Raw genomic sequence first — 15092 nt, forward strand, 5'->3', positions numbered from 1 at the left:
GAAGGGACTACCCAGTTTAAAGTAAGAAACACTGCTCTAGGAATGGAACATCTGATAAACAGTGAATTAAAATTGCACAACTGTTCTTGATTTGGATTTGATTTATCAATGCAATGTTTGCAATTGATGGACTTGTTTGATATTCTAAAACTATGTGCCAGTACTTTGATGTGTAGATGCATGTTTCGTAGTCATTGGAACATTTTGTTTTGTTTTGATGCACACTGTTGAGAGGGTAGTACTTACTGAATATTGTGTGTGTGTGTGTGTGTTTTTTTTTTTCAGTAGACTCTGAACGGTTAAGTACACAACTCTGACATGAGCACTTCAGATGCATTAATCAGCGAAAGACGTGTCGTCACTAATGATTAAATCAAAGTGTGTGTCCGATAGAAGCTGGAAGTGATGTACATTTATGTGCTTGTAAAACCAGAGGAGCATTTGTCAATGACAGGTATCCATGGTGTTAATCTATTAGTAGTCTACTGCATGCTCTCAAATGGTAAAGACTGCATTACTGCATAGATTGTTTTAATACAGTGATGCACATCCAGAACTGTCTCTTATTATTAATCAAAGCATTTTATAAGTGAAAGGGACGGAGAAAGAGAGATTGAAAGAAAGTTAGAGAGAAGAGAGTGAGATGGGCTGTTAAAGGAAATTATTGATGAGAGTGTCTTTCAGGGATAAAGGACAGCATTAGATCTTTCTCAACTGATTGCAGCAAAAGACAAGTTTGATAATCCATGTATAATGCAGAAAGAGTATTATTGGAGCTATGCTGTGATTGCACATGAACACAGTAAAGTTGATAGTCTACTACTTATATCCTCTCCTCACACTTTACGTCTCTGTGTATGCCTCTCAGATGGAGTAGTGTGCAGGTGCGTGGGACGTTAACGGAAGGTCACACCGCACGACGACGACGCAGCCGCCATGTGGAGGTTTATGACAGGGGGGCGGAGCCTGCGATCTCCGCCCTCCCCGAACACCCAGGACAGCGCCCTGGGACTGATGCACCTCCGCAAACTCTACGTGGAGCTGTGTTGCACCGCCCAGCCCCTCTCGCAGAAAGAGCAGGAGGACAAGTTGTACATGATGCTTCCGCTATTTTGCAAGGTACGATAAAACCCTAAAACACATTCCTCACCTGAATGTCTGGTTATAGAAATTTGTTCCCGCAAAGTTTTATTCTTCTTCAGAATATTTGTATTGCGTAGCTAGTCTGACATATTTTCCCCCCCTGAATTGGTTTGAAGATATGAAGGAACTTAAAACCATGTTGAGTGGAATTAGTTACACTGTAACTGCAAAACCAACCATAAACCAGCAGTGAGGCAGTTACAATTGTATGCCTGGAAGTGGAGATTTTCAGTGTCTTCCAAGGAAAAATTTGAAGTAATATGATTCTTCATCAGGTAAGGCTTTTCATTTGGAAGTAAAGATGAGTTGAACTTGTAAAGAAATTTAAACCTGCAGTATTAAAAAAACAAACAAACAAACAAAACATATGATACCAAGGTATCCCACACAATAGAAAACCCCACGTGTAAAAGAAATAGAAATTAATTTGAACTTTTGTGAAGATGATGATTTTAGCCACTCCCAATAAAATGTGAACACTTGCGCAGATGAAAATCTTTTTAAAAAAAATAGATTAAAAATTTTAAAGGAAATCAGTGAATCTCTCCCATGCATTGAAGGTCATTCCTGAATATGAATTTTTTAAGATACAGTACATTGCAAGGCTGAAGAACCCAGATCAACCAAAGAACTACATGTATACCTGCATAATGTACCTGTACAGTGTCTTTAGGCAAATATATTTCCCGCCATTCACTTTTGATGATACCCATTAAAACCCCCTCATACTGGGCCATTCATGTGATTTAATCCTTTCTGTGTTGGAGACCTGTATTGTATCACAATCATATAATTTTATTACTTTTTATGAGCATTCATTATGTCTCTGACCATAAATCATGAATTGTAACCCTAAACCTTGTCATTCCTTTTATTGCCATGTGTGCTTTCAAAGGCTGTATGGCTGTGTGTTGGAATCTCTCAAAATTTCTACTTAGATTACAGATGAGATTGTATATATTGAATATTGCATCAAAGTTTTGCTACATGTAATACAAATGTACAAGCAAAAAAAAAAAAGAAAAGAAAGAGGAAGAAATAAGTTTCTATTAATTTCCCATCATAAGGATTTCATTTATCAGAAATATTCTTTTTTGGTTGATTTCAGACAAAGAGCATGTATCACTGCCAACTTTGTGTTTGTACATAATTACCACAATATTTGGATTCTCGTGTTGTACACTGTAATGACAAGAAATGCAAGAAATGAAAGTTAGCTATGAAATATAATCCTTCTTTAATGAAATCCTGTTTGCTGATTGGTCTAAATAGCATATTGTGACCAAACGTAATACTGCTCTGTTGAAGACAAGATAACTGTGGTGTCATATTCATGGTGTGGTCATCAATAGCATGTGTAATAAAATGTGCTATCAGTATCGGCCTCATAGACCAATGTGTATGATCTCATCCACTGCATGCACACTGTACACCGTATGATCGTCTGTGCTGCAAGGTAAACAGACAATAGAGGTAGAGGAACATTTTTGTCCCCGCCGAACGAGTTCAAGCAGGGGACTATGAAATGGGCTCCGTATGTGTGTGTGTCTGTGTGTCCGTCCGTCTGTCCGTCCGTCCGTCGTAGCGTCCGTCCGTCCGTCCGTCCGTCTGTGCGTCCGTGTGTGATCAAAATGTTCAAAATGCTACTCCTTCGCCATTTCTAACCCAATTTTGATTCTGTTTGCTTTATATGATAGCACTACATAGGAGCTTTGAAACTTTTACACAGAATTTCAGTTGTGACCTTTGACCTTGACCTTTGACCTATATTGTACATTTTGCTTCAAAATGCTACTCCTTCGCCATTTCTAACCCGATTTTGATTCCGTTTGCTTTATATGATGGCACTAGGTGAGGGCTTCAAAACTTGTACACAGAATTTTGACCTTTGACTTCTTTGACCTTTGACCTTGATTTTTGACCTATATTGTACATTGCCTACAAACTGCTACTCCTTCGCCATTTCTAACCCGATTTCGATTCCGTTTGCTTTATGTGATGACACTAGGTTAGGGCTTCAAAACTTCTACACAGAATTTTGACCTTTGACTTCTTTGACCTTTGACCTTGATTTTTGACCTATATTGTACATTTTGCTACAAAATGCTACTCCTTCGCCATTTGTAACCCGATTTCAATTCCGTTTGCTTTAAGTGATGGCACTAGGTGAGGGCTTCAAAACTTCTACACAGAATTTTGACCTTTGACTTCTTTGACCTCTGACCTTGATTTTTGACCTGTATTGTACATTTTGCTATCAAATGCTACTCCTTCGCCATTTCTAACCCGATTTCAATTCCATTTGCTTTATGTGATGGCACTAGGTTAGGGCTTCAAAACTTGTACACAGAATTTTGACCTTTGACTTCTTTGACCTTTGACCTTGATTTTTTACCTATATTGTACATTGGCTACAAAATGCTACTCCTTCGCTATTTCTAACCCGATTTCGATTCCGTTTGCTTTATGTGATGGCACTAGGTGAGGGCTTCAAAACTTCTACATAGAATTTTGACCTTTGACTTCTTTGACCTTTGACCTTGATCTTTTTACCTATATTGTACATTTTGCTACTAAATGCTACTTCCGGCGGGGACAGATATTACGCACCGCGTAATTTCTACTTTTCCTTGTTGTAAATGATAAAATATTAGCAATTTTATGTAAAAGATATGTTTTAGGATATGAAACTTATTATAGCGTGTGCTATTTTGAACTTCTACTAGTAAAAGTGTTGATTCTTCAGTGACAGAAAATAGTGCTGCACGAGTCACCTCGGCAGTTTAATCCACAATTTCAACTACCTGCAGAAGCTCTCAGTGCATTATATTATATTTGTTTATTAGACTTCTGTTCACAAACCATCTTCTCTGTTTGTCACATTTAGCAAATTAGGTGTCTTGCCTTTATAAAACCATGTTGATGAAAGTATATTTCCTTGCAAATGTCATGCTGTGCCCTGGAAAGACCATTTGCGCCTTCATGGGAGGCACATGATGGTTTTTCAGTACAGGGTGGATCTACATGTAGAGCACAGCAGAGCATCTCCACCCCCCAAACATTTCATTTCATTTGAGGCCCTGTGTTGATTGCATTAGATTGATTGATTGATTGATTGATTGATTGATTGATTGATTGATTGATTGATTTGTTTATTTATTTATGTGTTTATTTATTTATTTATTTATTTATTTATTATAGTTAGTTTTATTTTTCAAAAGAAGTGATTAGGGTACATTGTTTATTTGATTTGCAGAATTTTCAAAACCCTCTCAGTCGCTAAATTCACATCTGGTTCTTAATCCCACACATATCTTTCATAGAAGTTCAGAGTTCCATTTTCTCTAGAACTCTGAAATTGGCAAATGTTTACAATATACTATGTCTTTCTAAGGGATGTGTACATACTGATGAATTTAACCAGTTCTTTGACATCTATTAAAATCTATTTTCAATACATAAAGATATGCAGTAGAATCTACAGAGGCTGATTTTATATGACGTTGACAAGATGATATTAATGCTCCTGCAGCAATCCCCCCCCCCCCCCCCCCCCCCGGACTCCATGGGTCAACGGCTGCATCACCTCCCACACACCCACACAATATCCATTTTAATACACCGCGATGACATTTCGGTTGAAGACTTGAAAAAAAAAGGAATGAATCTTCCTCCCCTGTGTCTGGAAATGAGATAATGTGGAAAGGCCTTGCTCGTATCTTCGATATCTTTGTGAGGAGGGTTTTTGTTGTTGTTGTTTTGGCCATGGAACATTGCCAGCATATTCCTTTTGTGTCTCTGAATCCCTCACATTCTTTTGCATTTAATGACATACAGGATATGTACTAAAGTTGTGACTGTATGTTGGTCAATGCATTGTGTGTGTGTGTGTGTGTGTGTGTGTGTGTGTGTTTGTGGAAAGCAAGAAATTAATTTATGGGGACAGTAGCAGCTGAGAAAGAAATTGCAAAACAAAGTTTCAGCAATGTAGCCCTGGCCTTTGTGCAACACAAATTAACTTTGAGTGATTGAATAGTCAGCTGTTGTTTTCAGTGTCATGGATCATGTAATGAGTTAACATTATTATGTTGATCAGCCATAAAATCAATGAAACGGGGGGGGGGGGGAAGAGGAGGGAGAAGTTGGTCACAGATGTCATGTACTGTACTCTCAAACCTTTTGAGAGTTGTTGATAAAAGTATGCTGGACATTTACTTCTGAGGCTGGGAGATCTAAAAAGCTCATCTCTGAGATCTATGAAAAGCTCATCTCTGGAATACTTCTAGTACTTTGTGGAATTCTCTGTACCAACATCATGTACATGTCACTCTAAAATTAGATCTTTTGCCAAGTTTATGTTAATTTGATATGCAGGGTTTAATTTTTCAGTGCTTTCTGTTGCACATTGTTTGAGATGGCTGTTGAAATAACCACTTGCAAAAATATTGCTTCCCATAACATAAATGTGCTGTATGTTGACTCAAAGGGGGGAAGTCACCAGCGTTTCTCTTGAAATGGGATATATGTTGTGATGTTTTATTTTCCATTTTGTCAAATGTGGCTTTCGATCATGAATTCAACCACAGGTGAAATTGTATTACAAGTCTCAATTCATGATACATGATACGCATGAAATAAACAGTGTTAACAGTGTTTACACGTATATCAGGGAAGGAATTTATGGGTGCATTTATCAGCTCACTTCTGGCATAGAATTAAGGTTTCCAAACAAGTTTCAGGGAGATTTTGGCAGTTGATAAATTCAAAACGCAAAACTGTTTTGATTATGAGGTAAGAAATATGCTTCTGAAACATTGAAAAAAGTGTGATTACAAATGCGTTTGAGCCAGAAACGCGTTTCTGTGGAGATGATGAACACAAAATCGTTTTGAAACGCATTCATAGCATGGACCTACCCATGCCAACCATTGCCAACTCCACCCTTTGGGTCAAACTGCACAATGAAGCTGCGCAGTGACAAGGCCTTCATCTCGACTCACGGCAGAGATGATAAAAGCAACAACTCGAGAAAGGCAATCTGAAAGGCCTATTAGTAAACGCATTTTGATAGTGGGTATCGAAACATGTTTCAAACACGGGAAAGATGATAAACGCGACTAATGATAAACTATAGCCATGTGAAACTTGTTTTGAAGTGGACTCAGTTCCTGTGGATTCCCCATGGTATCTAATGCAATGCTGTGAGGTAAAAAAACAGAAAGTGAAACAGCCGAGTGACCGACCATGATAGGAAGAAGAGAAACACTGACCATTGTGTTGTTGTCTAGAAAACTTCATCATCAATTGACAGGATATCCAGCTCATAAAATCATGTATTAAGATGACTTTTATAGTGCCCTCCATTTAGTTTTACACACTGTATGCTACTCAATATGCAACAGAATCTCCCTCCCTCCACGGGTCATGAGCTGAATGGGATTCTCTTCTCTGTGATCGGGTTGTTCATGCTGAAATTTGTTGGGGGATTTCGGGCCTTTTCTTAGAACCCCCCTTGTTGGTATTATTCAAGCAGTGTGCTTTGTGTTCCAGTTGTATCATCTTTTGGCATAATTGCTGCTTACACTGTATTTATTCTTTATTAATTTTTCCTTTTCATTACTATTATTTTCTTCATATACTTTCTATCATATAATCACTCATAATTATTTTCTCTTTTTTTTGTAATCACATGTACATGTACAACATGTACATGTACATGTACATAAAAGGGTTGTGATTATGTTTTGATAATGAAAATATGAATGAAAAAATGAAAAAAAAAATGAAAACATAATAAAATTCAAATTTTATGAAATTTTCCATTCTCTCTCCAAAGTGTTTATTTCTCTCTACCAGCTTTTGCCTATCCTCTGTCCTTCCTCTCCTCTGGAGCACCCTTTTTAACGCTGAAAGGCTTCCGTTAATCTCGTCTTCTACTCAGGTGTTCGAGAATAGTCCTGCAACAGAGATGATGGACAAATTTGGGGATGTGCTGCAATTTTCGAATCACATCGCCCGGCTCTTCGTTACTGAAGTGAGACGGCGTGCCTCTGACCAGTCCACAGGTAATAAGCCATTTTGCAGAGTTTTTAATTGTGCAAATTTCACAAGTCTTGTCTGTATTCGTGAATTTAGTAACACCAAAATTTATATTGATTCTAAGCCTGACAAAATAGTGACAAGCACATGTAGATTTCTCCATTCATTATGTACTCCACGATCGCAAATTTAATCACTTGTGAAATTGTTGGGAGGTTTTGATTTTAAAAAAATTAGACTTGCTATAATATGGCATATATCAAAAGTACTTGTATATGATTGTGGCACATTAAGCACAAGGTTGTGATGTTTTGTTTTGTTTGTTCATATGTTTAATGTGGAGGCAATGCCTTTGACTTTTAACCTAAGTTATCAAAGAATTATGTAGGCCCATTGTGGAGAAATCCTGCAACGGAAGAGCTTGCCAGGATATTTTATACATTTGTTTTGCTCATTTTGCTGCTTGTCGTATTCTGTAATCAGTCCAGATTTCATTGATTAGCCACCACTTTAGCATAGGATAGTATGGATTGCAAATGGAATAAAAAACAGCAATTCAACTCACTCCTTTTCCTCTATTCCTCTTGTCCCTGTTGAACATACAATGTTCTTTTGTTTGTTTGTGACGGGATGCCTGAGTCTGCATTCCTGCTGGCAATGGTCAATTTTAACATTTGACTTTTGTAGACCCTGACCACTACATTTGCTCTCTTGCCCCTTACGTTAATATTTGATGGCCTTTTATGTGTGGATGCTAAACTACAAATGTATTCGATAATGTATGTTTATGATAATCTACACATGCATGACCCTGCTAATGTCAATTATTGTAGTGATGATGTTGCTGCCAGCTGTATTAAAAGAAAATGATGAATCATGATAATGATGATGACTGCAACAGTTTTTTACAAGTGTAACATTTGTCATTACTACTTTGTACTGTAAACGTCAATATTTTTGTGTGATTAATTTTTCGCGCTGAGTGGCTCAAAACATATTCGCCGGTTCTTGAATTTGCAGTGCGCAGTTGTCAATCCATTCGAAATGTGTAGAGAAAATTGGCAAGATATTTTCGTGGGTTTGAGATTTCACGCTCGCCAGAAGTAGCGCGAAATACGCGAAAATTAATGTACCGCGAAAATTAATGTACCGCGAAAATTTCTGTGTTTACATTACTCTTCCCACTGCTAGTGCTTCTGCTGCTATTGATATGTAGATGTTGATAGAAATGCTGATTGAAGTCTATTTTTCATATTTGAGTGAAATTTTTGACTTGATTTATGTTCTAAAGAATTAAATCATGCATTGCATTATGTGTAATTGGTTGTGTAGTATACTGCATCATACATGAAGTGTACCGTAATGATTAAGTATCAGTACAGTCCACCATTGATAAAACATTGCATTGAAATAGAGAATTCCTTTTAGATTGATGTAGAATATGTTGCATAATTCTTTTCATATCACATATTACTTGGCATATTTCCATCTCCAATAGTCGACAGATTAAGGACGAGCTTTCATGTGGCATGTTCAAATGTAATTCTTGAAATGGTGTGTAAAGATGGTACTACAGTGATTCATGGTGCTGTTGTGTATTAAACTTGGATCCTGAAAGGGGACTTTAAAAAAAAATGCTCCTTGGAAGTTGAAAATGTGCAGAAAGATGATGAGAGTTGAGGGCGGATGTTGCGTGGAGAGGGAGTGGGGAGTATGGAGCACTGCATCCATAGATCAGACGCAACGCGCCAGGCGGGGTTCAATGATACATCGCCAAATTTACGGTCCCCCAGAAGAATCAGAGGCAATAAAGGCCAATTAATTAGCGTGCCCTACCTCTAGAGAGCCTTGTCTCATGAACCTAGAGAAACTCGCCAATCCTCCGTTTCTGTTTTTATTGGAAGGAAAGGAAAAAAATGGGAGGAAGAAAGAGCGAGACATTAGTTTTGCTGGGTTTGTCGTTAAGAGATTTGTCCTTCTCAGTATCGCGATAGATTTATGTTTTGGAAATCATGTTAGAGGTATTTTATCTATTTTCTTTTATCTATTTTCTTTTATCTGTCATGGGGGGGGGGGGGAGTCATGAAGTTTCTTTTTTTCATATCAGAATGTATCCTGTCCTCATACACAATGCAATGCAATAAATCAACTCACAGCTGATAGTACGTTGTATTTACTGTACTTTTGCCTGTGCCTAGCTGTTGCCTTGTGATGCAATAGTGTGGGGGAAAAAAGAAGGAAAATAGTCCCTTACAACATGCACATGCTGTTGTTGTTTTGATATCATGTTGCTATGACAGTTTTAAGAGGGATTTATGCAAATTCTGTCCTCATGCACAATGCATTGCAGTATATCAACTTTAAAGGGCTGATAGTATGGTATATTTTGCTGTACAATGTACTGTGCCTGTGCCTGGCTGTTCGCCTTGTGATGCAATAATGTGAAAAAAAGGGGGGGGGGGGGACAGTCCCTTACAACATGCATGCTGTTGTTATTTTGTTTGCTTTTGCTTTTGCTAATCTCTAAATCTGGCATTTCACAATAAACAGTGGGAATTTTGGGAAACAAATAGTTGTTTCTCAAAATCATGATTGATATGTTTCTTTGTTTATACAATGCATCTTCGGGGGGGAGGGGGGAATATAACGCCAAATCTACCTTTAATCATATTGGAAGCCCTCTGTTGGCAATCATGGTACAGTGCAAAGTAGCAACAGCTATAGAGTACATTGTATAGTATTCACTTTATACTTTGCATAGCAAATGCTACTAGGTATTGACTTCTTTGTGGCATTATCGCTGTGTTGTATAGATGTGAAAAATTCAAAGGTCCTTTTACGTGCATGCTGTGATGTTGTTTTGATAGCAGAGTCCTTGACTGTTTCGAGAGGGATTATGCTCGTTAAATATCAGCTTCAATATTAGATTTCTAGATAGCATTTCCCTTGTCAGTCAGAGTCAAACACAGTGTAATCATTGCCAAGTATGCTTTGCATCTACAATGGGGCATGTCTCCCATAGAATGTGAGGAATGCGTCAGATTGTGGGACTCTATGTAAAAGTAAATTGTATGCATGCTACTGCAGTACATGTTACTCTGAAAGTTTATAAGCCAATCCCCTGCAAGACTGGTTTGAAAAAGCGTGATTGCGCCCCCAAGTTTCGTCATTGAGTCAAATAACGAAAGCTTTCTCTTCATCCTCTCTGCTTTCCAAGAGAGACATTCCTACAACTTCACTCATGTTCATCTTCATTAATTTTCCCTGTCCCGGCGAAATCACTCCCCCCTCTCCGCTGATTCCTATCACCTTGTGCCGGCTGACGACACCTGCTCCGTCTAATGCAGGCGATAATCACCTGGCCCAAACCACATTTAGGGGTCCAATTTTGGCCGAGTGCACTTTGCAACATTGTCTAATTAGCACTGTGACTTGTCTCTGCTGAAGTCTCAATCTATCACTTCATTGCTGCGCATACAGTAGTGCGCAGTGTCAGACGTAGTCGGTAATGCACGCATCTCGTGGCGTGGGTCCGGCCAAAAGCGTCGCAAAAGGTCGGGGGTCGTGGGAGATCAATACCTCCGTCGGTGGTTATAGAATTACTGTGCAGTCTTCCTCCGTTCCGGCTTCACTGGCAGACAGTGCTGCATCCATCGTGCGTAGGCTGATGCGTGTAGAGATGTAGTCAATGTTCTCTCTCCCCCCCCCCCCCTCTCAGTTTAACATGCTGTATGTTGTGCTCTACTCGGCTCTCCTAAAATGGAAAAGACAGGGTGTGCAATTTTCACTGCAAATGGGTGCATTGTTAGCCGTAGAGTCTACATGTGTACATATTTGTACATCTCTTGCTGACTGAAACTTGACAGCAGTCTGCACAATGCATCATACGTTGTACATGGGTGGTACACGCTGGACAGCAGGTCCGAATGCATGGTGATGTGCAGTTTGTATGTATACTGGGTACTGATACCATGTTTGTTGGTGCAGCGGTGTGAAAAATAGAAAATAATGCAGACAGGTATATTCTGTCATGGGAAAAAGACAAAGATGCATCTTTCGTAAACTCCACTTCTGAACCTGCATCAATCACAAATGACGAGACAATGCAAATTACATGAGAGTGGTGTAGCCAGCATGATAGTTAAAACCTACAAGATACACTTGTAGGGATTACTGTCATTCATGCACGAATAGAATCATTTTGATTTTCATCAAAGAGTTACTCCGACAAGCATTAAAATGCCATGCTTTTCCACTGTGTCTATAAAAGCTTGGCCATACAATATCTATAGGTGAAGAATGTTCTTGTTGTCATCTGTATGGGCGGATATTTTAATAGATTCGTCTGGAGGTCGCAGATTACCAACTGTTGGATGGACATTTGCAAAGTCAGCGTTTGGACAAAGCCATATCAGCATGTGCATATATTATGAGACTTTGGGTTTTGTTTTGTTTTGTTATGAGACTTGGGGTTTTGTTTTGTTTTGTTTTAATTCATTGCAACACAAAAGGGGTACATCAGGGAATTACGGAAACAAAGCATGTGTATACAAGATATGGTGTACACTTTGCATTCTTATGACTATGAATCACTATCTTTGTATTCAGTGCATAGCATACAGTGTATACACTGTACATCTGTAGATAGCATTGCCAGAGGCACTTTTTTTTTTTCTTTTCGCTGGCTTTCTTGCTCATCTCTAGAAACACATATCACATACGAATCTTATCCTTTTTGTTTTTGGTCTTCATTGACCAGACAAAAGTAGCATCTATGTAATAGAACCTCCAGTGTGTGTTCCGATCCCTTGTTGTTGGGTTGTTTTTTTTTATCTACCATATATGCTGCATTGTTAGGCACTTGAAGGTAAAGCCATCTGAGCACATTATGGAGGAGCTTCCGGTATTATGTTCACCTACATTATGCAAGAATGGTGAACTGCGGTGAATAGTCGTGCAATGCTTTCACTAGCAGCTCTTTTATCCACAGATTTTCGTCGGAATCGAGCACAAGTGGCGCCTACAGGCAGTACGTTTGCTACCGTGAGTCAAACCACGAAAACCACCGCCTGAACTGTGCACATTTGCTGTCAATCAGTGAGAAGTTGGAAAAGGGTTTTAGTGCCGAGAAAGCCAAACTGTCAAGTTCTGACTTTGCAACTTTCCAATGACTCCATCTAGTAATCAAAGGATTTAGTAGGAAAATGGGCTAAAAAAAGCCACTTCCTAGGTCGCACATATGCCCTTCCTGTCCTTAGTGGCCGAACCTTGATGTGTTTTTGGTAACAGCGATGATGTGGTTTGTGAGAAAGTGTCCAAGTCTTATCTTGGTGATATGCTTAATGTGATATTATTTGTTTCACAATGTACATACTGTAGCTATTAGTGGATCAAGCGTTCAGAGGAACAAAACTGCTTACACTGGTGTACATGTAAACTTACTAGGATCAGATATTGTATAAGTGTTCTATTGAAATTATGACTTGCCTATAAAATAAGCAAACATATTTTGGCTGTGATGATTTTCTTTTATAACAAAATGATATTTGTTTGATTTGAGAGTGTTCCTGTGAAAGCAAACACAATAAATTTTACAGTGCATTCAGCATCACTTTTTACGTCCATATGTGAAAATGTAGTGTAATGATTTTATGTTCACAAGCATTTAAGGGTGTTTAAATAGTTTGCTACAATTTTTTGAAGGCACTTAATTTTCCTTTTTAGTTCCCAGGTTTGTTTGATATGCTACATTCAAATAGAATAGTTCTCAGATATGATGATCTTGCATTACAACTGGTGCTAGTGTGACCATTTACAAGTACACATAAGTAATGAAAAGTTATTCCATTTTTGTCCCCGCCGAACGAGTTCGAGCAGGGGACTATGAAACGGGCTCCGTACGTGTGTGTGTCTGTGCGTCCGTGCGTCCGTGCGTCCGTGCGTGCGTCCGTCCGTGCGTCCGTCCTTGTGTGCGTCCGTGTGTGATCAAAATGTTCAATTTGCTACTTCTCTGTCATTTATGAGCCAATTTTGATTCTCTTTGCTTTATATGATAGCACTACATGGGAGCTTTAAAACTTCTACACAGAATTTTAGTTGTGACCTTTGACCTTGACCTTTGACCTATATTGTACATTTTGCTACAAAATGCTACTCCTTCGCCATTTCTAACCCGATTTCGATTCCGTTTGCTTTATGTGATGGCACTAGTTGAGGGCTTCAAAACTTCTACACAGAATTTTGACCTTTGACTTCTTTGACCTTTGACCTTGATTTTTGACCTATATTGTGCATTTTGCTACAAAATGCTACTCCTTCGCCATTTCTAACCCGATTTCGATTCCGTTTGCTTTATGTGATAGCACTAGGTGAGGGCTTCAAAACTTCTACACAGAATTTTGACCTTTGTCTTCTTTGGCCTTTGACCTTGATTTTTTTACGTATATTGTACATTGGCTACAAAATGCTACTCCTTCGCCATTTCTAACCCAATTTCGATTCCATTTGCTTTAAGTGATGGCACTAGGTGAGGGCTTCAAAACTTCTACACAGAATTTTGACCTTTGACTTCTTTGACCTTTGACCTTGATTTTTTACCTATATTGCACGTTTTGTTACAAAATGCTACTTCCGGCGGGGACATATATTACGCACCGCGTAATTTCTACTTTTCCTTGTTATCATTATATACAGTATATATATATATATATATATCAAATATATGATTTTTTTATATACTCCTGCTCAGCTTTTAAACTGGGGATCCTCCTACATTTTGTATACATGGTACTTTGATTTTATTCCCCCTTTTATACCTCTGTTTTATCTCACAATGATTTCTTTATCTCTCATGTGCAAAGTTAGCCATGATCAAAAAATGATGAATCAATGTATATGTTTTCTAATGCGATTTGTTGATAAATTGTACCATGCAGAAACAATAAATGACATGAAATTAAATGAAGTATGGTGATACATACTGTCACAGCTCATTTATACAAGTGTGTGCTCAATTTTAATTTTGTGAAACACAAGATTTCATCATGATGGTCCACCATCGTCATCCACAGAATATAATGCTGATATGCGTTGTGTAATTAAGCGTACCCGTAGCTTTTCCTTTTACATGCTAAGATGCTTTAGAGGTTCTTGTCTCAATACCCAGAGGATGCATTGTCTTTATTATAACAACGGTTCCTCCTCCTTGTCGCCCCTTGCCCAGAGGCCGCCAGCTGCGCCATCGCCAGCTACCTGGAGGTGCAGAACTCGGAGGAGACCAGCAACGGCTGGATGCTGCTGACCACCCTCAGTCTCCTAGCAACGGGAGGAGCCAGCATCGTCAACACCATGACGATGGCGGCGCTGCCCTCCACCCTGGTCAAATGCCTCTACCTGTTCTTTGACCTGCCCGAGATCCTGGCCAGCAGTGGGGGAGGCGCCGACGGAGTCGGAGGGGACGGTGGGGGAGGAGGAGGAGGAGGAGGAGGAAGCAGCTGTGGGGGAAAAGATGATCTCAATCATCTGACTCCAGTGAGGAGAAGAGAGTTGCTCCACAGAACCGCCATTCAGGTAAGTATTAATTTATTCATTAAATTATTCATTTATTCATTGAATTGTTCATTCATTTATTCATTCATCCACTTTCTAGTGCTCTATTCATCTGTTCATTAATTTTTCTGTCAATTCATTTGATTTGATATTGTGTAAATTTATTTGTGCACATGGTAATCTGCCCTCATTCATTTTACCTCTGTGTTTTAAGATTTCCTGTTTAGTACCATAAGGACAAATGTAATCGCTGTTCATACTAGAGTGCTCAGAGAATGCAGAATTCAACTGGGGCCAAGAAAATCTTACACGAAGTTCAGAGTGTCATCTATGCAGAGTAAAACACTATCCTTAAATGTGAA

The 15092-nt window shown here is 38.8% G+C and overlaps 1 protein-coding gene across 1 annotated transcript in view; it reads left to right on the plus strand.

Moving 5' to 3' along the window:
* Positions 1 to 15092, plus strand: part of LOC139740967 (WD repeat and FYVE domain-containing protein 3-like) — a 124890-nt gene that overhangs the window by 26405 nt on the left and 83393 nt on the right. Inside the window, exons 2-4 of the mRNA XM_071651552.1 lie at positions 869 to 1119; positions 7085 to 7208; positions 14405 to 14751. Coding sequence (XP_071507653.1) covers positions 937 to 1119; positions 7085 to 7208; positions 14405 to 14751 — 654 coding nt within the window. The 5' untranslated portion in view covers positions 869 to 936. The remainder of the gene's footprint in view (positions 1 to 868; positions 1120 to 7084; positions 7209 to 14404; positions 14752 to 15092) is intronic.

This window comes from Diadema antillarum, unplaced genomic scaffold (assembly GCF_040938485.1).
Source record: "Diadema antillarum isolate AM-2024a unplaced genomic scaffold, OU_Dant_1.0 seq00000893_RagTag, whole genome shotgun sequence".
Taxonomy (NCBI): domain Eukaryota; kingdom Metazoa; phylum Echinodermata; class Echinoidea; order Diadematoida; family Diadematidae; genus Diadema; species Diadema antillarum.